Source organism: Schistocerca cancellata, chromosome 6, assembly GCF_023864275.1.
Source record: "Schistocerca cancellata isolate TAMUIC-IGC-003103 chromosome 6, iqSchCanc2.1, whole genome shotgun sequence".
In the NCBI taxonomy this organism is placed as follows: Eukaryota; Metazoa; Arthropoda; class Insecta; order Orthoptera; family Acrididae; genus Schistocerca; species Schistocerca cancellata.
In genome coordinates, this window is record NC_064631.1 from 386,523,020 (window position 1) to 386,548,943 (window position 25,924).

The window sequence follows — 25,924 nt, forward strand, 5'->3', positions numbered from 1 at the left end:
CTTCTTGATCCCATTTCCGATAAGGTAGTTTCATGTTGATGGTTCCTTTGATGTATCTCAAAACTCTTTTCAAGCATACCCAGAGTTCTTCCAATGGACTGTTTTGGTATCTGCTTAAGAAATTGACTACAGCACACAAATCAGGCCTTGTTGCTGTCATTGCATACATCAAGCATCCAATCAACCCTCTGCATGACTTGTCAATTCTTTATCCTTCCTTAATTTCCAGTTTAACATCCATAGGTGTTTTGACTGGGTTACAATCTTGCATGTTGAATCACTGTAGCAAACTTCAAATATGATGTTTGGCTCAGATACATTTCTTCTTTGTTGCTTAAATCTCGATTCCCAAGTTTGATTGCGGCTCTCCCAGTTCCTTTATTGTTAACTTCTTCAACTTAAATTTCGCTCTGTCCATTTGCTCTGTATTATTTTCTGCCATCAGAATGTCTTCAACGAAGAGCACAATGTAAATGACAACCTCCTTTAAAATCATATAGTAAACACATTTATCTGCTTCTGATTGAGCAAATCTTACAGAGATAAGAAACATATGAATAGAATGATTCCACACTAGTGGTGCTTGCTTGAAGCTGTATAAAGTCTTCTGTAACCTGCAAACCAAACCAGTCGAGCCTTTCTTCAGCTCTTCAGGAATAATATGTATATTTCCTCCTCGAGTAATCCATGAAGAAAAGTACTGGCAACATCTAGTTGTTTCACAATCAGTCCTTGTTGTACTGCAATAACTAGCACTATTCTAATAGTTGCAAGCCAAGTCACTGGTGCATACACTTCCTTGTAGTCAAATCCTTTTGTCTGTTATAGGCTCAGTTTCATCCAGTATACCTTTATATCAGTATTCCTTATCTTCACGAATAGCAAGTTCCTTGTAACTTTTCAGCACATCATTGACAAATGATGCAGCATTCAGTGCAAGATCATCATAGTCATCTAAATATTTACGTTTCCTCTTCCTGTTCTAATGTCAAGCAGCTTCACTTTCAGTTTACTCTTCATCACTGGTCAATTCTGGTATGGGAATTCTTTCATTACCTCCCTCACTTGATTCAACATCATCTTCTGTGAACACTCCTTCATTAACATCTTTCTGTTTCTTCTCTGATGATTCCTGTACAGATTCTGGAACCCAGCCCTCAACTGGTATACGTTCAAAGTCAAACCTTCCTTCATATAAAACAATGTTCCTTCCTGTGACAATTTTTTCTTCCTCTGGACACCAAAGTCTGTAGCCATTAAGACAGTAGCCAGTGAAGTAGCACTTCAAAGATTTGTTGTCAAACTTCCCTGTTCTCAATCCCTTTGGTACCAGTACATAAGCAATACATCCATAAACTCTCTGCTTACTCAAGTTAGGTTTCTTGTTGTAGCACAAAGCTGCAGGAACCTTTTCTTCCAAAGTGGCAGTAGGACTTCTGTTTAGTAGGTATACAGCAGTGCGAGCAGTTTCTGCCCAGAACGTCTTACTCAATTTACACCAAAGAATCAACTAGAGAGCTTTCTCAATAAGAGTTCTGTTCATTTGCTCCAAGATGCCATTTTGCTGAGAATATCTGATAGTGAACTCAAACTGTATTTCTTGTCCTTCAAAAAATTGCTTCAACTCATTCGACATGTTTTCACAGCCATTGTCACTCTGCCATCTGCTGATCTTCAAGTTGAAATGAGCTGAAGCCATGGTGCGAAACATCTTCAGACAGCAAGTTACCTCTGAATTCGATTCCAGGGCACAGGCTGCTGGGAAATGTGTAAAGTCATCGATAAATGTGAGAACATACTTCTTCCTGTTGAACAATTCTGGTGAGACTGGCCCACACAGGTCACTATGGATCCACTCAAGAGGTCCGATGGCATGTTTCCTAGTGGGATTGTATGGCGGCTGTGATTATTTTCCTTCAACACAATCTGAGCATCGTTCTGCAGCGATTGTTGATGTGTACAACTCCATAACATCAACGTGCGACTGAAGGCGTTTAAGCTATCGTAATTCAAATACCCTAACTTGCAGTGCAACAGTTTCACATTAGTTTCAGTTGAAGCAACTGACAAGGCATTACGTTGCAAAAAATTTACAACATTTAGCCGAGATTCATTCCTATTTGCAATGGAAATGTTTTCTTTTCCCTTTCTAATTAAACCTTAAGGTTTTTCAAACAAGATACTAAAACCATGCATTTCCAATTTTCTAAATGACAGCAAATTATAATTAAGATCAGGCACAGATAATACATCTCTGATCATTATCTGAATTTCCTTTCATCTTACAACACTAGTGACTTTAATTTCCCCTTTTACTTTAGCCACAAGAAAAATGTCTGACTTAGCTACTTTAACTTTTAATTGGTTGATCCAATTTCTTTAAATTAGTGAGAGAAATCTTACTGTTAATCTAGTGTACCATTGCTCCAGAGTCCAAGAAACAATCTGTGTTGTTCACTAGTTGACCTTCACTTGGCGCTGTAAAATAAAAATTACCTTCCTCCATGACATTAGCCACGACCACTGAATTTCTGATTCCTGGGTTCTTGTTTGGTAACTTAACTCTGCAGTTAGCCCTTTTGCAACCAGGCTTTCCACAATGACGGTAAGTATAAAGCTGAAAGGCTTCCCTGAAGTTCCCTGCAGATTTATTGTTTTACTGATGTCTGCTGTACTTTTTTTCTGAAACTGTTAAGTCTGAAAAGCTGTATGAGGCAGTATATCTTCATTTTAGTTTTTTGTCGATGATGTCCTTCCATTTCAACTCTTCCGCAGCCCATTTTTCATGAAGCTCAGAGTCAAGTCTTTCATTGACAGCATTTCGACTGCAGTGACTGCTATGTTGTATTCTGTAGGCATAGTTAAAAAGGAGATGGCATATGATGTAGGCTTCTTCGGCGGTAGTTCCAGTCAAATGTAAATCTCAAATCAATTTATCAAACTTAAGAAAGTGATTAACTAGCATATCGTTTATTGCATCAAATTTCATAGTTAACAACTGTTTTCTCAATGGAAGTTGACTAGCAATTCCTTTTCTCTCAAATGCAGAGATGACCATAATACAAAAGAGGTTACCTTATCTTTCATACATTCCAAGTGACTGTCGGCAATGTGTTGAATAAGATGAGACTTACATTTCCAATCTTGTTTAGCCAATTCAGCCACTCATGTTCCCCTTGCAACACAGTGGACACCTGCCTCTCCATCCACAAATTCCACCTTTGTGAGATAATTAGCTTGCACAAATGGTAAAAGTTCCAGTTCCTCAATTGTTGAAATTTGTTCCATCAAATAAAGGAATACGATATTATTCCACTTCAGTTGCGATCTCAAAAAAACTTTACGTGAGCATTCATCTGTGGCCAGGTATTTTACTACAAATTCCGGCCCATAACCTGATAAATTTTCAGTTTCTCGCCCTTGAATACAGTGTGAAGATTGCATAAAAGACAAAACAGAAACACGAGATTAAGTGTAACTAGAAAAGTAGCTATCCTCTTGTTTAAATAACATTTTCAAATAAGTCAAAAAGACTTTTTCACAGAAATCCAACTGTTCATTCAAAAGATGTGACATTATTCTTATAGTGCCAAAAAATGCAACTGTTCTAAAATATTCAGAAGTAATACTTTAGAAGTGGTGTGCATAATTTCAAGATTATTCATGATATTCCCTGAATGTTTACTATTAGTAAGGTGTTGTTTGAAAACTGTTTTATTACATGACACACCAGACACATATTCCTTGAAACGTATTTAAAAGTTACAATCAGTCAGGTCAAAATATATTTTCCACGGTCACTGCAGGTTAATGTATTACACCTGATATACAGTAAAGTGTAGGGAAGCATATTTGTGGTTGAAAAGATGAAGTTATTTAAAGAATAGGATAGCTGCTTTTCTAGTTACACTTCATCTCATGTTTTTATTTTGTTTTTTATGAAATCTCCACAGCAAAGCCAATTTTGACTTCTTAAAGGTAAAATGACAATGAATCTTACAAAAGTACTTGGTTATTTTAGAGGTGATTATCTCTCCTACATAAAAGATGCATATTTATTAAAATTTATATCAATGATGGTTAGCTTTTTATTCCATATTTATAAGTTTCTTAATGCAATTTTATACATGGACATTACTTTTTGAGAAAAAAATTTTTCCTGGTTTCCAATTTTGGTTTCAGCTTAGTTTTAGTCAACTGGTCTTTTCATTGCAAACATCGACCAAAGTCTTGCTGTTGACTACAAAATTTTAGCACACTGGAGCCACTTCTGTTAGCAACGCTATTATTTTTCAACTTTGGCAGTGAGTATCACCCACTGCTGTCAAGGCAGCACACAGCATCCTTGAATACATTTTCGACAACGGACAACCCCTTCAACCATGATATCCTCAAAGAAACGGTGTCCTTAGACATGCTTATCAATGCCACGAGTTGGCTCTCTTATACCACGAAGCTTCTAATGTTCCATATGATGTTGAAATATTTTTAACAAACAAATTACACTAATGTGAACACTGGTGTATTTAATACAGAAGTATTTTTACATCTTATTCAATTCCGAATATATATCATATCACTTAAAAGCAGTTGCTATGGAAACATCGCCTTCATAATGCAAACTATTGTTCCCAATGGCGTTCTGAGTTGCAGTTTAACCTGTAACATTGGCTTCATATTTCATGTTTATAAAACTGGTTTTAATACATACAATATTCATGGGATGTTAAAATTCCTATTTTTTTTAGGAATCTAGATGGTGTGGGTTCCTGTAGTCATGTCCTAGTTCATGAACCACGGGCAACGTATGAGTGGCCAAGTAAGTGGTCCCGACAGTCGGGATACCAGTTACTTTGGAATAAGGCTGGGCATCTCGGACATATTCTGAGTCGTGGTCACCTTTGTGCTCATACGGCAAAGACTACCAAATCCACCGGTTAGTCCCTCAGCCGTTAGGGGTAAAACCCAATGGGACTCGGGGCAAGTAAGGCTAGCAACCTGCTTCCCTGGTACTTTAAATATGATGCTGGCAACAATCAGAGCAAAATGCCTCGGACCTTTGGAGGTGACGGAGTCCCACCTCTAACTGACAAACCAGGGGCTCCTAAGATACGACTTGGCAAACAAATGGTAATGAGATGGGGAGCTATTAATATCAATGGGGGCTACTCTGGGAAGAAGGTAGAGCTGGCAGAGGCTGCAAGTAAGATGGGGCTGGACGTTTTAGCTGTTAGTGACATTCGGGTAAGGGGTGAGAAAGAAGAGGAAGTGGGAGAATACAAGATCTACCTGTCAGGAGTCAAAGCAGGAATAGCACAATGGGGTGTAGGGCTTTACATCAGGAAAGAAATGGAACCCAGCGTAGTTGCAATAAGGTATGTAAACGAACGACTGATGTGGATAGATTTGACAGTGTCTAGCAAGAAAATTAGGATTGTGTCAGTATATTCGCATTGTGAAGGGACAGATCAAGATAAGATGGATAGTTTTTATGAGGCACTCAGTGATGTAGTTGTTAGAGTAAAGGACAAGGACAGTGTTCTGCTCATGGGTGATTTTAACGCCAGGATTGGAAATCGAACAGAAGGGTATGAAAAGGTTATGGGTAAATTTGGAGAGGATATGGAGGCCAACAGGAACGGGAAGCAACTCTTGGATTTCTGTGCCAGTATGGGCTTAGTAATCAAAAACTCCTTTTTTAAACATAAGAACATTCACCGGTATACTTGGGAAGGCAGGGGAACCAGATCTGTCATTGACTATATAATAACAGATCAGGAATTCAGAAAGGCTGTGAGGGACACACGTGTATTCAGGGAATTCTTTGATGACACTGATCATTATTTAATCTGCAGTGAAATTGGGATTGTGAGGCCGAAAGTGCAGGAGGTCAGGTCCATATGTAGGAGGATAAGAGTGGAGAAACGTCAGGATAAGGAAATCAGGCACAAGTACATAACAGCGATCTCAGAAAGGTACCAGTTAGTTGAATGTAGTCAATTACAGCCATTGGAAAAGGAATGGACAAGGTACAGGGACACAGTACTAGAAGTGGCTAAAGAATGTCTTGGAACAGTAGTGTGTAAAAGTAGGATGAAGCAAACAGCTTGGTGGAATGATACAGTCAAGGCAGCCTGTAAAAGGAAAAAGAAGGCGTATCAAAAATGGCTACATACCAGAACCCAGGTAGACAGAGAAAGTTATGTTGAAGAAAGAAACAAAGCCAAACAGATAATTGCAGCATCCAAGAAGAAATCGTGGGAAGACTTTGGAAACAGGTTGGAGACTATGGGTCAAGCTGCTGGAAAACCATTCTGGAGTGTAATTAGCAGTCTTCGAAAGGGAGGTAAGAAGGAAATGACAAGTATTTTGGACAGGTCAGGAAAACTGCTGGTGAATCCTGTGGATGCCTTGGGCAGATGGAGGGAATATTTTGAAGAGTTGCTCAATGTAGGTGAAAATGCGATCAGTAATGTTTCAGATTTCGAGGTAGAATGGGATAGGAATGATGATGGAAATAGGATCACATCTGAGGAAGTGGAAAAAATGGTCAATAGATTGCAGTGCAATAAAGCAGCTGGGGTGGATGAAATTAAGTCGGAACTCATCAAATACAGTGGAATGTCAGGTCTTAAATGGCTATACAGGATAATTGAAATGGCCTGGGAGTCGGGACAGGTTCCATCAGACAGAACAAAAGCAGTAATCACACCAATCTTTAAACATGGAAACAGAAAAGATTGTAACAACTACAGAGGTATCTCTTTAATCAGCGTTGTGGGTAAAATCTTCTCAGGTATTGTTGAAAGGAAAGTGCGAGTATTAGTTGAGGACCAGTTGGATGAAAATCAGTGTGGGTTTAGGCCTCTTAGAGGTTTTCAGGACCAGATCTTTAGCTTACGGCAAATAATGGAGAAGTGTTATGAGTGGAACAGGGAACTGTATCTATGCTTTATAGATCTAGAAAAGGCATATGACCGGGTTCCTAGGAGGAAGTTATTGTCTGTTCTACAAGATTATGGAATAGGAGGCAAACTTTTGCAAGCAATGAAAGGTCTTTACATGGATAGTCAGGCAGCAGTTAGAGTTGACAGTAAATTGAGTTCATGGTTCAGAGTAGTTTCAGGGGTAAGACAAGGCTGCAACCTGTCTCCACTGTTGTTCATATTATTTATGGATCATATGTTGAAAACAATAGACTGGCTGGGTGAGATTAAGATATGTGAACACAAAATAAGCAGTCTTGCATATGCGGATGACTTAGTTGTGATGGCAGATTCGATTGAAAGTTTGCAAAGTAATATTTCAGAGCTAGATCAGAAATGTAAGGACTATGGTATGAAGATTAGCATCTTCAAAACGAAAGTAATGTCAGTGGGAAAGAAATATAAATGGATTGAGTGCCAAACAGGAGGAACAAAGTTAGAACAGGTGGACGGTTTCAAGTACTTAGGATGCATATTCTCACAGGATGGCAACATAGTGAAAGAACTGGAAGCGAGGTGTAGCAAAGCTAATGCAGTGAGCGCTCAGCTACGATCTACTCTCTTCTGCAAGAAGGAAGTCAGTACCAAGACTAAGTTATCTGTGCACCGTTCAATCTTTCGACCAACTTTGTTGTATGGGAGCGAAAGCTGGGTGGATTCAGGTTACCTTATCAACAAGGTTGAGGTTACGGATATGAAAGTAGCTAGGATGATTGCAGGTACTAGTAGATGGGAACAATGGCAGGAGGGTGTTCACAATGAGGAAATCAAAGAAAAACTGGGAATGAACTCTATAGATGTAGCAGTCAGGGCGAACAGGCTTAGATGGTGGGGTCATGTTTCACGCATGGGAGAAGCAAGGTTACCCAAGAGACTCATGGATTCAGCAGTAGAGGGTAGGAGGAGTCGGGGCAGACCGAGGAGAAGGTACCTGGATTTGGTTAAGAATGATTTTGAAGTAATAGGTTTAACATCAGAAGAGGCACCAATGTTAGCACTGAATAGGGGATCATGGAGGAACTGTATAAGGGGGGCTATGCTCCAGACTGAACGCTGAAAGGCATAATCAGTCTTAAATGATGATGATGATGATGATGATGATATAGATACATTCGTAAAAATGTAGGTTCAAATCTTAACATACAACACGTAAATTGCTTCTCATTGGTTGACATGGATGTGATGTGGCTTATGCACACCCTCTTTCACTCTATTTAACCCATGGTGGTTTAACCATCAGCAGTAGTTTTGTGACTGGGGTCAGCACACCTGCTCCAGTAATCATCATCATCATCGTCATCATCATCATCATCATCATCATCTGGATGGGTAATGATACATCATTTTAACCTATATTTTTTTCAGGTTTTCTGACTTCCCTAGGTAAATCAGCACTTTTAATTTTTATCTTTACAGTGTACTACCTGAAGATGGTCAACTACTAGTGATTGAAACTGGTCATATTTTTAATACATGACTGTGCAATTGAGACTGTTTTTTTTACCAATTTTACTTAACTGAGTGATCACTGTTTAATCCCAATAATGTTGTATAGTTCTTTTTTATCTTCATGCATCTGCCACTTCAGTTTTTCCAGCATTTCTGTAACATTTCCCTACGAGTCAAACGAACCTGTCAACATTTGTACTGCCCCTTCTTTATAAACAAAGACTAGTCAATACAACTTTAATCACCACCTAAAAATTAAGTTACATAACTAATTTCTAGTTTGTTTGGAGGCACATGCCTGTAGTCCTTGGTACACAGCTATGTCGTTTCATCACAGCATCTATCTGAGTAACTAAACCCAAATGGTGCATTAAATTGATGTGGAGATGGGATGCACCATTTTGTTTTGGCTCCTCTTGCAACTTGCTATGGTACAACGGAGAACAAATTTCAGTGTGTACCTGGAATGTAGATATATACTTGCAAACATACAAAAAAATTAATTATGTAACTTTCCAACTTTTAGGGAGTGGTAATTAAAATTTTATGAGTGCCACTCAATATCATATTATTCTGTTTAGTAAAGGATTCACATCTGCTGAGCGATATTCTAGGATGGGTTCCACCTTTGTAGGCTGACAGCATTTTACCACTGTCCTACAAGTGAACAGAAGTGCTCCATATGCTTTACCAACAATCGAGCCTATGGGATCACTGGATGCTGCATCCGTACTAATGATTACACCCAGATATTTGTATAAGTTAAATGACTTAACTTTGGACTTATTAATATTGTAGTTGTAGGACGTAACCTTTGTACATTTTGTGAAGAGCACATATGTACATGTCTGGACATTTAAAGCAAGTTGTTAATCTTTGGACCACTCTAATATTTTATCAACATCTAACTGGTTATTTGTGCAGCTGTATTCAAGTATCACTTCATAATAGATAACTGCATCATCAACCAGAAAGTCTGGAGGTCATATTAATATGTCCGCCATGTTATTAATATATAACATAGAAAGCAAGAGTACCAATACACTCCCTCGGGACACACCTGGAATAACTTTTACATCAGTCTATGACTATCCATCAAAGGTAAATAGCCACATCCTCCCTACCAAAAAATCCTCAAGCAGTCACAAAGTTCGCTTAATACCCTATAAGATCAAACTTTCAATAATATGCATAGGTGTAGTACTGAGTCAGATGCTTCTACCTGACTGCTCAGATTTATGACTTTCGATGAAATTTAAGAAAATCTCAATTTTGGTTTCGCATCACCAACGTTCTCGGAATCAATGTTGCTCGACATGCAGGAAGTCGCTCTCTTTAAGATATCTCATAATGTTTGAGTTTGAATATATTCTAAGATTTTACAACAGATTTATGTCAATAATACTGGATGATAGTTTTGTGGCTCATTTCTGTTATTTTTCTGGTAGATGCACATCATTTGTGCTTTCTTCTTGTTCAGTTTTAAGAGTTTCTTAATGCCACAGTCATTAATATTTATATCACTGATCTTTGCACAGGTGCAATACTCCAGTATCTTCCTTTGTGAAGGAACATCTGAAATTTGAATTCAGCATTTCTACTTTTGCTTTGTTGTTCTCAATTTCAGTTCCTGCATCTTTCATGACTGTCTGTTTGGCATCTCCGTATGTGAAGATTGAAGTTTTGCTTTACACCTCTTATGCAGTCTGGTGATGCTGAGGGAATTAGATTAGGAAATGAGACACTTAAAGTAGTAAAGGAGTTTTGCTATTTGGGGAGCAATATAACTGATGATGGTCGAAGTAGAAAGGATATAAAATGTAGACTAGCAATGGCAAGGAAATCGTTTCTGAAGAAGAGAAATTTGTTAACATCGAGTATAGATTTAAGTGTCAGGAAGTCGTTTCTGAAAGTATTTGTATGGAGTGTAGCCATGTATGGAAGTGAAACATGGGCGATAAATAGTTTGGACAAGAAGAGAATAGAAGCTTTCAAAATGTGGTGCTACAGAAGAATGCTGAAGATTAAATGGGTAGATCACATAACTAATGAGGAAGTATTGAATAGAATTGGGGAGAAGAGGAGTTTGTGGCACAACTTGACAAGAAGAAGGAACCGGTTGGAAGGACATGTCCTGAGGCATCAGGGGATCACAAATTTAGCACTGGAGGGCAGCGTGGAGGGTAAAAATCGTAGAGGGAGACCAAGAGATGAATACACTAAGCAGATTCAGAAGGATGTAGGTTGCAGTAAGTACTGGGAGATGAAGAAGCTTGCACAGGATAGAGTAGCATGGAGAGCTGCATCAAACCAGTCTCAGGACTGAACACTACAACAACAACATGCAGTAGCCATTATTTCTTTAGAAGTTTCTTTACAATTACTGTATGTCATGGATGGTCCCTCCCATCACGAACTGTCCTACTAGACACGTAGCTCGGTCAACTGTTCTTCTAAACTTGAGCCAGTTCCTCAGTATATTTGCATCCAGAGCTAAATGTATCAAGTTCCTCCTTGAGATACTCTCTTCCTACCTAGTTTACTGAACGCAGAGTCACGCAAGGAGATTTCAAATGCTCGAACTACTCTCACGATCCCTGCAGCAAATAGTCAAATCCTTGGAAGGCAAAATAAAAAACAGAAAATAACCGAACCATACATGTTTTGACGATGACATGATACTGTTTGCATCTAGTGCAGAAAAACCTGGAAATAAATTACAAGGAGACTAAAAGATTTTACAATCAACATACTGAAAAGAAATTAGTACAAATCAAAAATGATGTCACAGGACCAACTGTTTTTGTTTTTAAATTAGTAAAAGACAAACAAATGGACCGTAAAAAAGATATAAACAAAAGAATGGAGTGCTCTTGGTAAACTAAATATAGTTTACAAAACCATATCATGGACTTATAATGCGAAACCCATTCGAAAACTAAGAGCTGCTCAGTGAGCAATTGAGAAATACATGTTGGGTAATATTAGGCGAATGGAGGGTAGAGAACAAGGAAGTTCTTCATTGGATTCCAAGCAGTAGGAAAAGACAGACAATCAAAGATGGGTAGATGATGTGCAAGAGCGATACAGATATGTACAGCAGAAGACAATAATGCATGGAAAAGTCTAGATGAGGTCTTTATCCAGCAATGGATGTCATGTGGTTGTTGTTGTTGTTGGTGGTGGTGGTTGTGGTGGTGGTGGTGGTGCTGTGAGTGCTTACTACTTGTTACAATGTTGCTATTTCTATGATTAAGTGCTGGAAATGGTGTGTGCCATCAGTTAAGTTTAACTTTTTAACTCTGTGGGTTGCATACCAAAACATGTTTAATTCTTAATATTACATATTGTTAAAAAATAGAGAAAATTCGTTTCTCCAGACATTTTTATTCACGTTAGTGAAAGAAAACTTATTTTACAACATATTTTGATGTCTTTGCTATTTTTCTACATACTATGCATAGAAATCTGAACATTTGTTGTAGCACTTCTCTATGCCTTCAGCATACTTGCATGCTGCATAGTTGCTGAACAAGGCACTAACATCGTGTCATTTCCACAGCATTTTTCACAAAAAAAAAAAAAGAGATTTGACTTTGGGAAACACATGGAGACCACACAGGGCCAAATCCAGTCTATAAAGCAGATGTTCAAAAACTTTCCACTTAAATTGCCACAGAAAATCCTTCATCAATTCAGCAGAATGCAGGCAAGCATGTCATGAAGAAGCACGAAGTCATTAGACAACAATTCATTATGTCTGCTTTGAATGGCATGGTATAGTCTGGGAAGAGTCCGACAGTAGACCACTACGTTTATGGACTCCCCTCCTCTAGACATAAAGTCAATGAGTAGGAAGCCATTTCAATCCCAGAACACTGTGGCTTTAACCTTTTTGGTACCCAGAATTTGTTCAGCTCTTTTTTCTTTCCTTTTGTTGGGGATTGTGAATTATGCCATTCAACTCACTGGCCCTTTCTTCCTGGACTTTTAGGCAAAACACAAGTTTCTTCACCAGTAAAACAGTAGTTCGAAAACTCCTAGCGATTATTGTTGTATCGAGAGAGAAATGTCAGTGCAGTTCTCATTTGTTTCTTGTGTTGATAAGTAAAAAGTACGAGAACCCACCTGGCATACGCTTTTCAAAAGCACAAATCACCACTAACCACAAATAATGAACTGATTATGAAATTTCAGGCAATAACAAGCTCAATTCGTCAATAATGAAATGCCTGTCTTGTTTAACTTTTAACTCCCCCCCCCCCCCCTCAGTTTTTGATTCGAGTTTGTCAGTCACAACTGAAGACTGGACTGATCATCATGAATAGTCATTATCCCTGATCATTCATCATGAATAGTCATTAGTCCACTACTGCCATTAAAAATGGTACACCGTTTTCCAACTATTGCTTCATTCATCACATTCCAAAAACTTCAGTTATATGTCTGTAAATTTTGATAGGGCGGATGGTTTTGCATTCAAAAATACTCTATGAAGCACACACTTTATGGGATCATTAATTTTCTCACACTTATTAACAGTAAAGGTCCTGTTCACTATCAGCATCATACTGATAACAACGATGACATAGTGGCAAAGGTGGAGGAGGAACAGCGTAGCTTGTCAGATCGAAACATTCTTTACTTCTCTTTTAGATTGACCCTTATAAAGTAAATTAAGCTTTTAATAAAATGTATTACTTACTGATAATCCCTTGAGTATGTGAAACCCACAAACGGCAAATGGTTTCCTGCAAAAGTTTTTGGCGTAGCGAAATTTTCTTCTGGACTTTCATCTTTATCTACATCATCAAAATTGCTTGTATCATCATCACCCATTAGTTCTGGAACAACTGGTGGAACACCTGCAGAAATATTTAATAGCTGCTTAAGTGAAGGAAAAACTGCATGTACAGCCATAAATATCAGCATTTTTGCTAAGCATATCTTTTTACAGTATTCTGTACAACATTTACTAATATCTTTATTAACGCCACCCAGAACTGTGATATCACTTACACAACCATGAAGTGGATAAAGAAAGTTAACTTTCAGACTCATTCATTGTCAAAAAGGTGGAGGGCACTATTATAAAAATAACAACATGGCAATGACATGCTGAATCTTAGAATTTCTGTTGAAGAGGCATATTATATTTCTGTAAAGCACATATTGTAAGCAAGGCAAGCATTGCAGGGTGGGTGCTCAAAAAGTTTCCAGCAGAAATGTGAAACTTATCCTTGGTACAGACAGAAAATATAGATACACATTGTCATGGACAAAGATTATGCCATATCTTGCAAACAGTTTGCAATATCAGAGTTTTCTGTGAGAGTTGTGTTAATGATAGAATCCATCAATCTGTCAATAATTAGACTGCAGGCTTTGGTATACATGTTGGACAATTTAATTCAAATGGGACTTAACATCTGAGGTCATCAGTCCCTAGACTAAGAATTACTTAAACCTAACTAACCTAAGTACATCACACACATCCATGCCCAAGACACGATTCAAACCGGCGACCGTAGCGGTTGCTCGGTTCGAGACCGAAGCACCTAGAACCACTCGGCCACAATGGTCGGCGGATAATGTAATAAGTCTGAATAATAGACCTGCCATTCCTCTCTTATCATGCACATTTGTACAGAGACTATTAATACCTCAATAATACTACCTAATGTTTCTTTTATTCTAATATCAATGATTAATGAAAACCACCACAGATCTATTATATTACACTTTTTCTTCTTTCTTTCTTTTTTTCTTTTTTAAGATCATCATGTTGCTGAGCTTTGTCACTATATTGATGCAAATGGTCTTGTTGTGTCCTAAGAATGAAACCTGTTTAATAACAGAGCAACAGCAGTTTTTGTTAATCAATGATATTAGTGTCAATCAGCTATGATGCTCAACATGGTGAGCATTATCTTCTTGATCATTACTGTAGACCCATAAACTATAAATAAGTTCTGATAAATCTGAGCAGCTCTATATCCTTTTGCACATAAAAATCAGTTTACAGCACACAATTAGCAACTAATATGAGCAATAATTTTCGAAGCCATCAATTGAGTACTGCACCAAAACAATGACTTCTGTTGCTTTGTATGAAATCGCTACATTGTGTTGCCTTCACAAAACTTTGTTCTGAGCTGCCAACACTTAAATAAAGGCAGTGGTCCTTCCTTTTACAATATACTTAATATTTTTTCTATCCAAATAAGGAAATTAAACTGCTACTTTCAGTGTCTCATTCTGTTGTGCAATTCCCTTATCATCATCTGACTTGATTCAACTACATTCCATTATCTTTGTTTTACTTTTGTTGATATCCACTTTGTAACTTCTTTTCAAAATTCTTTCCATTCTATTAATTGACCTTCCAAGTCTTTTGCCATCTCTGACAAAAATAGTGTATGAACAGCTTGATTTTTTTTTAATTTCTTCTCCCTGAACTTTTATACCTTTCCCACATTTATTACTTTCCGTTACTGCTTAAAAAATATTTCCCATACTGCTGCAACCTCTGAAAATTTTAACTTCGCAATATCATCTCCTTCCATGATTGAAATTGTGAACCACCTGGGCATGCAAAGTCTTGGTCACCCCTGAGCTATGTCACTTCCCAGAAATGTCAGTCACTGTCCCTCTCCATAGGTAGACACCTCCTGAAAGCCACCTGGTATCATGTGTCAGCACTGTTAATGGTGTACTATATGGTCCAATCCTTATCTGCATATTTCAGCCTTCTCCTTCAACTAAACTTTCATGTAATCCTCCTCTCCAAAATGTAACTAACAATACATGTCTCCTCTGAATCTCTTCATCTCCCAGCATATACATTTCTTAGGATGCAAGCCAAACAAGCTCAGTGGGGGATACAAACAACCTAACCTCAAACTCGAACCTTTAATCACATTGAAACCTGCCAAAGGAAGGTAGGCTGAATTCATGTTTACTGAAATAAGTATACAGAGTCAGAAGTGCCTAACTGGTGTTGTCTACAAGCCAAAACACAGCTCAATGACTGCCTTTCAGGGTCAATATGAACACACCATCGTAATGGGAGACAAACACAGAATTGTTGACACACACTCCCTCCATAATAAATATAAGAAGGCTGTTTCCTTCCAACAACTTGCACATTCTTCCTTTATAGTCCCAACAACATATGGCACACAGTATGTAAATGTATCCATAACAAAACAAAGATTGACAAAGGAAGAGATATAGGTCAAACTTGAGCTCCAGGTTTCTCAGCATGTGACGTAATATTCCTGGTCTACTTCCCGCAGCCCCTGAAGTTCACATTACATCATGTAACTTGTAGGAACATCAAACACAAGGATCATGATGTTCCTGACAGAAAACTAGTAGCATCAAATAATCAGAGCCCATAGTTATTGGCAAAAATCCATCAACTCACTGTTTTCTACAACAAATATGCTCCTGTACGTACATTCTATGTAAGAAAAACTTCTGCTCCCTAGCTGACAACTGATTACATCAAATGACAGACAGCAACACTGCTGCTCATAGACATTTCAAGGCAAATCCAAAACCCGAATGTTACAACAAAAATGTAAAACTGCGAGACTGCGTAAAGCAATGAGTTTGCAATTACAAAATCAGACAAATTCCTTAATATGTGTACAGCAATATAACACCCACAAGTCTGCAGAAGAAACTCTGTAGCTTGGGTGTTGTGAAGGACCTTAACTGATGGACTGAATGAATTTTTCTCAGCATCAGTCAGCCCCCTGCAGCAAAGGACTCTCTACCACAAGAAGTCCCAGACTAAATAACTAACCAAAAAATTTTCCACCTAAAACACATAACAATATATACAAATACAAAAGCAGTAATGAGAATTTATACTGCCGTGATAGGCAATGTTGGTATCAGGATAGTCGTAATCAAGAATGTTTCCAATAGCTTAGTGTTGTCTTAGCAGATGTATTTAATTTTTCTCTCATGACTGGAACATCTCCAACTCCATGGAAAGGACTCATAGTCTGACCTATCTTAAGACCAAAACCTCACAGTAGCCGTGCGATTACCAACCAATCAACACATTACCCATCACATCCAAAGCTCAGGAATATATTTTAATAACTAAATCACAGAACACTTAGGCAAATTCAACTTCTTACAATAAATATCAGTTTGCCTTTTGTAAATGCCATAGTACAAATAGTGCATTACGGTGAATGATGACCACAACTCTCCCTCCTCTCCTCCCTGATCCACAGCCACCCAATGATGCGTCTGTTGGCAGTCTAGTCCCTGCATGCTTCACCAGAGAGCGTTGTTCTCTCTCCCGGCCCACCCTCCCTTTACTGATATCCCTTCCCCTTCCCCGCCCTCTCTAGTTTGCCACTTGTGTTCTACATGGCATTTGCATTCCGGTCCAAGCTGCCAGTGATGAAGGTCATGTGTGAATGAATGTGTGTGTGTGTGTGTGTGTGTGTGTGTGTGTGTGTGTGTGTGTGAGAGAGAGAGAGAGAGAGAGAGAGAGAGGGAGAGGGAGAGAGAGAGAGAGAGAGAGAGAGAGAAAGAGAGAGAAAGAGAGAGAAAGAGAGAGAAAGAGAGAGAAAGAGAGAGAAAGAGAGAGAAAGAGAGAGAGAGAGAGAGAGAATTACAAATTGTAAATTACAGCCAATATTATCAAAAGTGTTTCCCCGAGATTGGCTTGTACCAGTTGTTCCATTCTTTTGTACATAGTTTGTGTTAGTATTTTACAACCACAACACATTAAACTGACAGTTCAGTACACACCAGTCAGCATCCGCCATATTTGGTATTGGTGTTCTCACATTTTTTCTTAAATTCTGGGGTGCTTTTCCTTCTCATATGTCCTGTAAACCAGATGGAACAGTTTTGTCATGGCTGATTCTCTCAAGGATCATAATCATTCAGACGGAATGTTGTCTACCCAAAGTGTCTTGCCCCAACATATAACGTTTCAGATGTCTGAGAAATTATTCTTGCAGTATCTCAGTACACATCACACTTTCATCCACTTCCTCTTCTCTTTCCATAACAACGGTATGATTTATTTTTCCTTGAACAGCCCCTCTATATACCTCTTCCACTTCCCAGTTTCTGCTTCTCTACTTAGAATAGACTTGCCACTCGAGCTCTTAGTGCACGTGTAACTGCTTCTCTCTTCTCCAAGGGTTTCTTTAATTTTTCTAAACACAGCACCTACCTTTCCCACAGTCATTCATATCTAAAAATCTTTGCATTCGTTCTGTAGCTATTTCTATATTCCCATCTTGCGCTTCCTGTGAATGCCGCTTTCTGGAGATTCATATTTAATTTTGGATGTTTCATTTGCTGCGTTTTTTCCTTTTTTTATTCACCAGTCACATTTCATATCTTCTAAATAATCCAAGGATTTCTGCTGAACATTGTCTTTTGCTCAGTTTCTTCCCTAGTGCCTTCACCTCAAAGTTACTCATTCCACTAGCATTGATTTCCTCTCCCCTTCTTCAATTAGTCAATCCCTAAGCTCTCTTTGAAGCTGTCAACCATTTTGGTTGTTTCAAATTATCTAGGACTAACCACCTTCATTACCTACCTTCCTGAAATTTCTTCAGCTTTAGTATACATGTTATAACCAATCAATTATAGGCACAGTGCAAACGTATCTCTGGAAATGTTTTTCAGTTTTCAACCTAAATATATATAAATTTTTGTCTTGTCATTACATAATCCATTTGAAACCTTCTTGACTTCAAGTCTCTAGTCATGTATGCAACACACTTCTACTATTCTTAAACCAAGTATTTGCAAAGGTAATTCATACTCTGTGCAAGATACTATCAGGCAGGTTTTCTTTTTGTCCGTTTCTCCCAGTCCATATCCTCCCATTTGTACCATCCTTTCTCTCTTGATATGGAATTCAAACCTCCATCAGAGTTAAATTTTTGTCTCTTTGTCAAACATTTTCTCTCTCTTAACAAACATCCTTTGTCTCAAAACCGTCATCATCTCCATGTGTGCTTTCAATAACATGAGGATCATGTCTTTGTGTCCAACTTGACTATGCTGTTCATGATAGTTCACCCAATTTCCTGTTTTCTTGTTCATTATTTGCACTGCTCCATGCATTGCACCTACTGAATTTTGGGTTCATAACCCTGTACTCGCACGACTGGAAAGCCTTTTCTTCCTGCTGCTCTACGTCAATAATTTCCTCAACATCGACTTCAATCTATCCAATTTCCTTTTCAATTTTTCATGTTATCTAACTTACCTAACAATTAAGGAAGCCAAATACTACACTCCCAAATTTAAAATGCCAGTTCATTTTTCTTTTATATCTAATGACACCATGCAGATTAATTCCCACTCAGAGATCTAAAAGTGGGAATATTTAAACTCTACAATATTTTACCTAGAAAGATGCCATCATCATTAAACCAAATAGTACCATTCTATGTCTTCACAAAATATAGCAACTATAGTTTCTCCTTAATTTCAGTCATACTGCAGTACCAACAAAGCAAGCCTCTGTTAACAAACATTACAGACCAGAACAGTCAATCATCGTGACTGTTACCTTTGTAATTTCTAAGAGTACTGTAGCCTCTCTTCAGGAACCATACATTAGTCTGGTCTCTCTAAAGACACCCCTCCAGTTAGCTGCAGTCTAGATACCTTTCCAGTTCGCTGCAGCTATGGGTCAATTACCTGTATTGTTGCAATACACAAGCCACCCCATCTCATCTAGACCCATGCTTCATGGGGACAATTCCCATCAGCCACTAAGAATATCTGAACACATCAAGAAACTAGCTCACCTCTACCAGTTTAGAGGGTCTTCCCAAATATGAAATTTTGGTATTAAAGTTTTATCTTACTGCTTAGGCTTAGCTATTTACCTTCAAGAGGCAATATAATTCTTTCCAAGAAGGTACTTCAGGTAGATCTTCCTGAAGAAACTATTCCTTAGGTCTTGTCACATTTAGCAACTTTATCTCACCATTTTTCAAATACAATCCCACAGAAGGAGTACTACAGGTATGTGCCAAGATCAACTATACTATAAATAAACTTACAGTCTCGTAAATTATCAAATGTCCACTGGTCGTTCTGGAAGAATGGATGAGATTTTATTTCTTCAACTCCATTTCTTCCTAGGCGCCTTGTTCTGAAAGAGTGAACAGTGCAATCCATAATACAGAAGGGATAAAACACAGTAGGTTATCTACCTTACATATATTTAAGAAAAGAGGAGGTATAACATATTCATTTCCTCTAATAAAACTGTTTTTGTTATCGTTCCATACAATTTTGGGCATGCAGTCGTATAAATTCAGCTTCTTCTTCTTCTAATATTTTGGCTGAATACTGTCCAGCCATTTTCATGGCACGTATATGTTACACCTCTTTGCCACCTATGAACGTCTCTGGTGCCTTGTGTACCTTTCGGCGCATACGCAGTGGTTTGGTCCTCGAGTTTAAAAGGACGGAGCAAGTGCTGGAGCATTAGTCACCTTGGCTCACTCTGAAGATGGCTGGATGGTATTCAGCCAAAATATTAGAAAAAGAAGCTGAATGTATGCGGCTGCATGCCTGAAATTTTATGGAACAGTCTTTATGCCGCGAAAACATTAAAATGTTTTTGTTATTACCTGTCCGTGAGAAAGCCACAAATTAAGGCTTTAGCATCTTGACTAATTTCTACATCTGTTGGAAAATGAAGTGAATTGCGATGATCCATGATCTTGCTGTATGTACCAACAAGGCTATCGGCATAAAATGGAGTGTCTCCAACTAACATTTCATAAAGGAAGACACCCACACTCCACCAATCACACTCACGACCATAAACACCTTCTCCACCTTGGGACTGTAGCACCTCTGGTGATATGTAATCAGGAGTACCTACTGCTGTATCTGACCGCACTAGACCATCCTGTGAACAGAAATTATGAGTGGCTGGTCTGGAACTGTAGTCTCACAATGTACATACCAAAAATTTATTACAGTAATAATAACTAGTAACATTTCTGGGATATATTAGGTCATTTCTTTACTTCACAACAGTAGAAAAAGACTTCACATTAGGGGAAAAAAGAGCACTGATACATGGCTTTCAATTAATCAATTTTTGAAGCATTTTAATATTAGCACTGGCACATTGACTTCAATCAATCAATTTTGAAGCATTTTAAAATTCTTCTGCAATAATGTTAATTAATGTCCACTGGTGGTGCTAATGTCGACCTGATTTGAAATAACAATCCACTGGCATAAAGTATTCATAAGAACAGTTATTTTTACATGTGTATTAATTATCTGCTTACATCATCCATCCTCATGCAAGTACCAAAATCTGCTAACTTGAGGTGACCATGCTTGTCCAGAAGCATATTATCTGGTTTCACATCTCTGAAAACAAAGGATATTTCAGAATGTATTTCTGAATAAATGACTACTACACAAAAATATTTCAAAGAACACTCACCTATGAACAAAACCCATCGAGTGAATGGCATCTAAAGCTAAAACAACTTCAGCACAATAAAATTTTGCCCATTTTTCAGGCACATCATAGTTGGACATAAGGTTAACAAGATCACCACCTGTAAACCAATAATCAAAATTAGCAGTTATCTCTTGAATTTAGTACATAATGTGAGGTTTGTTGCACGACATACCAGGCATGTAATCCATAACCATGTACAGATATTTAGCATCTTGAAATGCAAAATGCAGCTGCACTATCCATTCGGAGTTAGCATGGGCCATTATATCGCGTTCTTCCCAGAAGAATGCCGAGTCTGACCGTTTAATCTATAAATGGTTAAGAAAAGTACTGCTTTAATATTTATACTATATTAAAAACAATCTTAAGACAGATTCAACGTAACATGAGAATGCAGTATCTTTGATAACATACCATTTCAAACTTGCTTAATAGCTTCATTGCATACACTTTTTGAGTAGATCTATGCCGTACCTGCAACAATATCAAATCAGTGTTATTATTACATTTATAAAACAGTAATACTGTAAAAGTGACCGCCTTTAAGAAAAAGTTGGCCTACAGCATTCAGAACATATTACAATAGAAAGATTACACGTTCATATGAAACACAGAATAACAGGAAAGGGGAATGGATGACGCGTTTGTTAGTGGGTTTCTTAGAAAACAGAATGTGTCTGTTAGGAAACCACTTAAAAGGTTTAGTAAAAAATATTTTTGGAGGGAAGGAGAAGGATCAGGGTTTAATGCCTTATTGACAAAGTGGTCACTAGAGATGGAGACTATCTGAGGGTACAGCTCCAATGTTCAGATAAAATGGAATGGTAAGTGCCTATATTGGCACTACTGGCACCTGCCATGCACTACACACACATATAATGGGCAGGACAATTCAACTAACTTTTCATTGAGAGAAAAGTGTGTGTTCATTACACATGATTTTGGGATGTAATCGGAAAAAAGGGGTATATCGAAAACCATCTATTGACTGAACAGTATTATTATTATTATTATTATTATTATTATTATTATTACACAGCAATAAAAAACTATGTCAGCACAATGACGTTTATTTACAAATAATTTGTTAATTTTCGCAATGTTCTCGTCAATATGTAAGTTTCAAAAATTTTTGTCTTTTCCACATCATCAGAAAATTTCATTCTTGAACGAAATTTTCACTCTGCAGTGGGGTGTGTGCTGTTATGAAACTTCCTGGCAGATTAAAACTGTATGCCAGACCAAGACTCGAGCTCGGGTTCGGGTTCGGCACACAGTTTTAATCTGCCAGGAAGTTTTAATTTCATTATTGGTCATCTACATCCATACTCCGCAAGCCACCTGACGGTGTGTGGCAGAGGGTACTTTGAGTACCTCTATCGGTTCTCCCTTCTATTCCAGCCTCGTATTGTTCGTGGAAAGAAAGATTGTCGGTATGCCTCTGTGTGGGCTCTAATCTCTCTGATTTTATCCTCATAGTCTCTTCGCGAGATATACGTAGGAGGGAGCAATATACTGCTTGACTCCTCAGTGAAAGTATGATCTCAAAACTTCAACAAAAGCCCATACCAACAAAAGCCCATACCGAGCTACTGAGCATCTCTCCTGAAGAGTCTTGCAATTACTAAATGATCCTGTAACGAAGCGCGCTGCTTTCCTTTGTATCTTCTCTATCTCTTCTATCAACCCTATCTGGCACGGATCCCACACTGGTGAGCAATATTCAAGCAGTTGGCGAACAAGTGTAGTGTAACCTACTTACTTTGTTTTCCAATTGCATTTCCTTAGGATTCTTCCAACGAATATCAGTCTGGCATCTGCTTTATCAACAATCAACTTCATATGATCATTCCATTTTAAATCATTCTTAATGCCTACTCCCACATAATTTATGGAATTAACTGCTTCCAGTTGCTTACCTGCTATATTGTAGCTAAACGATAAAGGATCCTTCTTTCTATGTATTCGCAGCACATTACACTTGTCCACATTGAGATTCAATTGCTATTCCCTGCACCATGCGTCAATTCGTTGCAGATCCTCCTGCATTTCAGTACAATTTTCCATTGTTGCAACCTCTCGATATACTACCGCATCATCCGCAAAAAGCCTCAGTGAGCTTCCGATGTTATCCACAAGGTCATTTATGTACATTGTGAATAGCAACGGTCCTATGACACTCCCCTGTGGCGCACCTGAAATCACTCTTACTTCAGACGACTTCTCTACATTGGGAATGACATGCTGTGTTCTGTTATCTAGGAGCTCTTCAATCCAATCACACAAATGGTCTGATAGTCCATATGCTCTTTGTTCATTAAACGACTGTGGGGAACTGTATTGAATGCCTTGCGAAAGTCAAGAAACACGGCATCTACCTGGGAACCCGTGTCTATGGCCCTCTGAGTCTCGTGGATGAATAGCGCGAGCTGGGTTTCACACGATCGCCTTTTTCAAAACCCATGCTGATTCCTACAGCGTAGATTTCTAGTCTCCAGAAAAGTCAATATACTCGAACATAACACGTGTTCCAAAATTCTACAACTGATCGACAATAGAGATATAGGTCTACAGTTCTGCACATCTGTTCGACGTCCCATCTTGAAAACAGGAATGACCTTTGCCCTTTTCCTACCCTTTGGAATGCTACGCTATTCTAAGAGATCTACGGTACCCCGTGCAAGAAGGGGGGGCAAGTTCCTACGTGTACTCTGTGTAAAATCGAACTGGTATCCCATCAGGTCCAGCGGCCTTTCCTCTTTTGAGCAATTTTAATTGTTTTTCTATCCCTCTGTCATCTATTTCGATATCTACCATTTTGTCATCTGTGCGACAATCTAGAGAAGGAACTACAGTGCAGTCTTCCTCTGTGAAACAGCTTTGGAAAAGGACATTTAGTCTGTCATCCTCTGTTTCAGTACCATTTTGGTCACAGAGTGTCTGCACATTTTGCTTTGATCCACCTACCGCATTGACATAAGACCAAAATTTCTTAGGATTTTCTGCCAAGTCAGTACATAAAACTTTACTTTCGAATTCACTGAACGCCTCTCGCATAGCCCTCCTCACACTACATTCCTACTTTGCGTAATTTTTGTTTGTCTGCAAGGCTTTGGCTATGTTTATGTTTGATGGTCTTCCTCTTTCTATAGGCACTTCAATCAAAAGATTGATCAACTAGTTTTCTTCCTTCTTATGTATCACTAATCAAAAACATTTGCTGGCTTTCAGTCTACTTTTCCAGTTAGTTTTGAAAACCTGCCTCAGCCTACCTGCCTCCTGCACAACAGGTCCCCTTTATTTTATGGATTATTGTTCCACTCTGAATCTCAAGTTTTGTGTACAATACATCTGAATTTATCACTGTTCTCAACTGCGATTCTGGAATACCAACTTGCTGCAGTTCTTCTGTGCATTGTTGAAAGCACTGAAGGTTACTTTCCCTTTCAGTTTATGGAGTTCCAGAAACGCTTAGCCTGTCAGGCATGATCCATACTATGCATTGCACATCGAACTTGAATCTTCTGTTTCTAGATGGTTATTAATGGTTCTAAATTTCTGTAAAATTCTTAACTACACCTGTACATCAATTCACCTGTTGCTCAATATTTTTCTCAATGTCTTGAATTTCTTTTTTATCGGTCAGGTGACTGCCTTGTGGTGTAGCAATATGCATTGATGCTCAGTGGCTTTGAATGTGCTTCCATGTTGGCGACAGTGCCATCTGTCATTTTGTGCTTGCTTGCTGTTGCACGTCTAGTATTGCACATACACTCTAGAAGCCTCATGGCTCATATTCCTATAATAGACCTAGATGCATGATATGTCCCATACATCCTCCCACCACCAACTCCACTGCAGTCACAAACATCACCTATTCCATCAAAGGTGGGGTTACCTATGGAAGCTCAGTTGTGTGATCTACAAGCTAAGCTGCAACCATTGTGCTGCACTCTACGTCGGCACGGCAACCAACAAGCTGTTTGTCCACATGAATGGCCACTGACCAACAAACTGTGTCCAAGAGACAGCTGGACCACTCAGTTACTGAGCATGCTGCCCAACACAATGTTCTTTACGTCAATGATTGCTTCACAGCCTGTGCCATCTGGATCCTTCGTATTAACACTAGATTTTCTGAATTGCACAGGTGGGAACTTTCCCTGCAATATATCCCACGTTCCCATAACTCCCCTACCCTCAATCTCCACTAGTCCCTGTCCTTCACCTACCTAGCCGCTTTCCTGCTCCCACTCCAGCACTACATAGCCTTCTATTTCACCATCACACCCAGTGTCTTTTCTCCCTGCCTTTATCTCCCCCTCCTTTTCCATTCCCCTTTCTCCCCCCTCACCCCCTCTTAACACCCCAACTGCACCCTGACAGCATCCATAACAGGCCGGTGCCTGTGTTCTGGTATTGCACCGTGCATTGTTCAAATTCACAGTGACAGTATGTTGGGTACTGCAGCCTACAAGTTTTGTTTATTTTGTCTGGTGCTTTCTGGAGTTAAATAAATGTCAGTATAGAAGGGAATGATAATTCAATGGTAGTGAAGCATGGGGAAGTGGTGTGTTGCAGTGTGGGTGCAACCTGAACTAGCTCTCTAGGAAAGACACAGGGAGAAGAGATATAAGAAGGAAATGAGGCTTCTGCTGAAAATGTAAAGCAATTATCTCCAATTGTGAGGGTAGAATTGGAACAGGATGTATCAATTAATACAACTACGAGTGATAGTTTCAATTTTGACAATAATCACCTGATGGACACCAGTTATTATGAGGTGGCTTCCACTAATCAGATCGATTTATATGAACAGGAAACAATGGAAGCAGATATCAAATATGGTTTCTTGCCCATTAAGAAGGAAAAATAGGAAATAGCGTCTGAAAAAAGCAGACTGGAACGCATCCACGAAATGTTTGCCACACTAATGTGCACTAAGGGGGAAAAAAAGAGAGAGAGATTATGTCAATAAAAATTTTAA

At 38.6% G+C, this 25,924-nt stretch overlaps 1 protein-coding gene across 1 annotated transcript in view; it reads right to left on the reverse strand.

Moving 5' to 3' along the window:
* The window catches only part of LOC126190825 (rho-associated protein kinase 2), a 201,927-nt gene that overhangs the window by 151,478 nt on the left and 24,525 nt on the right, over positions 1–25,924 (reverse strand). The window contains 7 exon segments of the mRNA XM_049931396.1: positions 13,141–13,300; positions 19,505–19,596; positions 20,081–20,364; positions 20,756–20,840; positions 20,917–21,034; positions 21,110–21,245; positions 21,352–21,411. Coding sequence (XP_049787353.1) covers positions 13,141–13,300; positions 19,505–19,596; positions 20,081–20,364; positions 20,756–20,840; positions 20,917–21,034; positions 21,110–21,245; positions 21,352–21,411 — 935 coding nt within the window.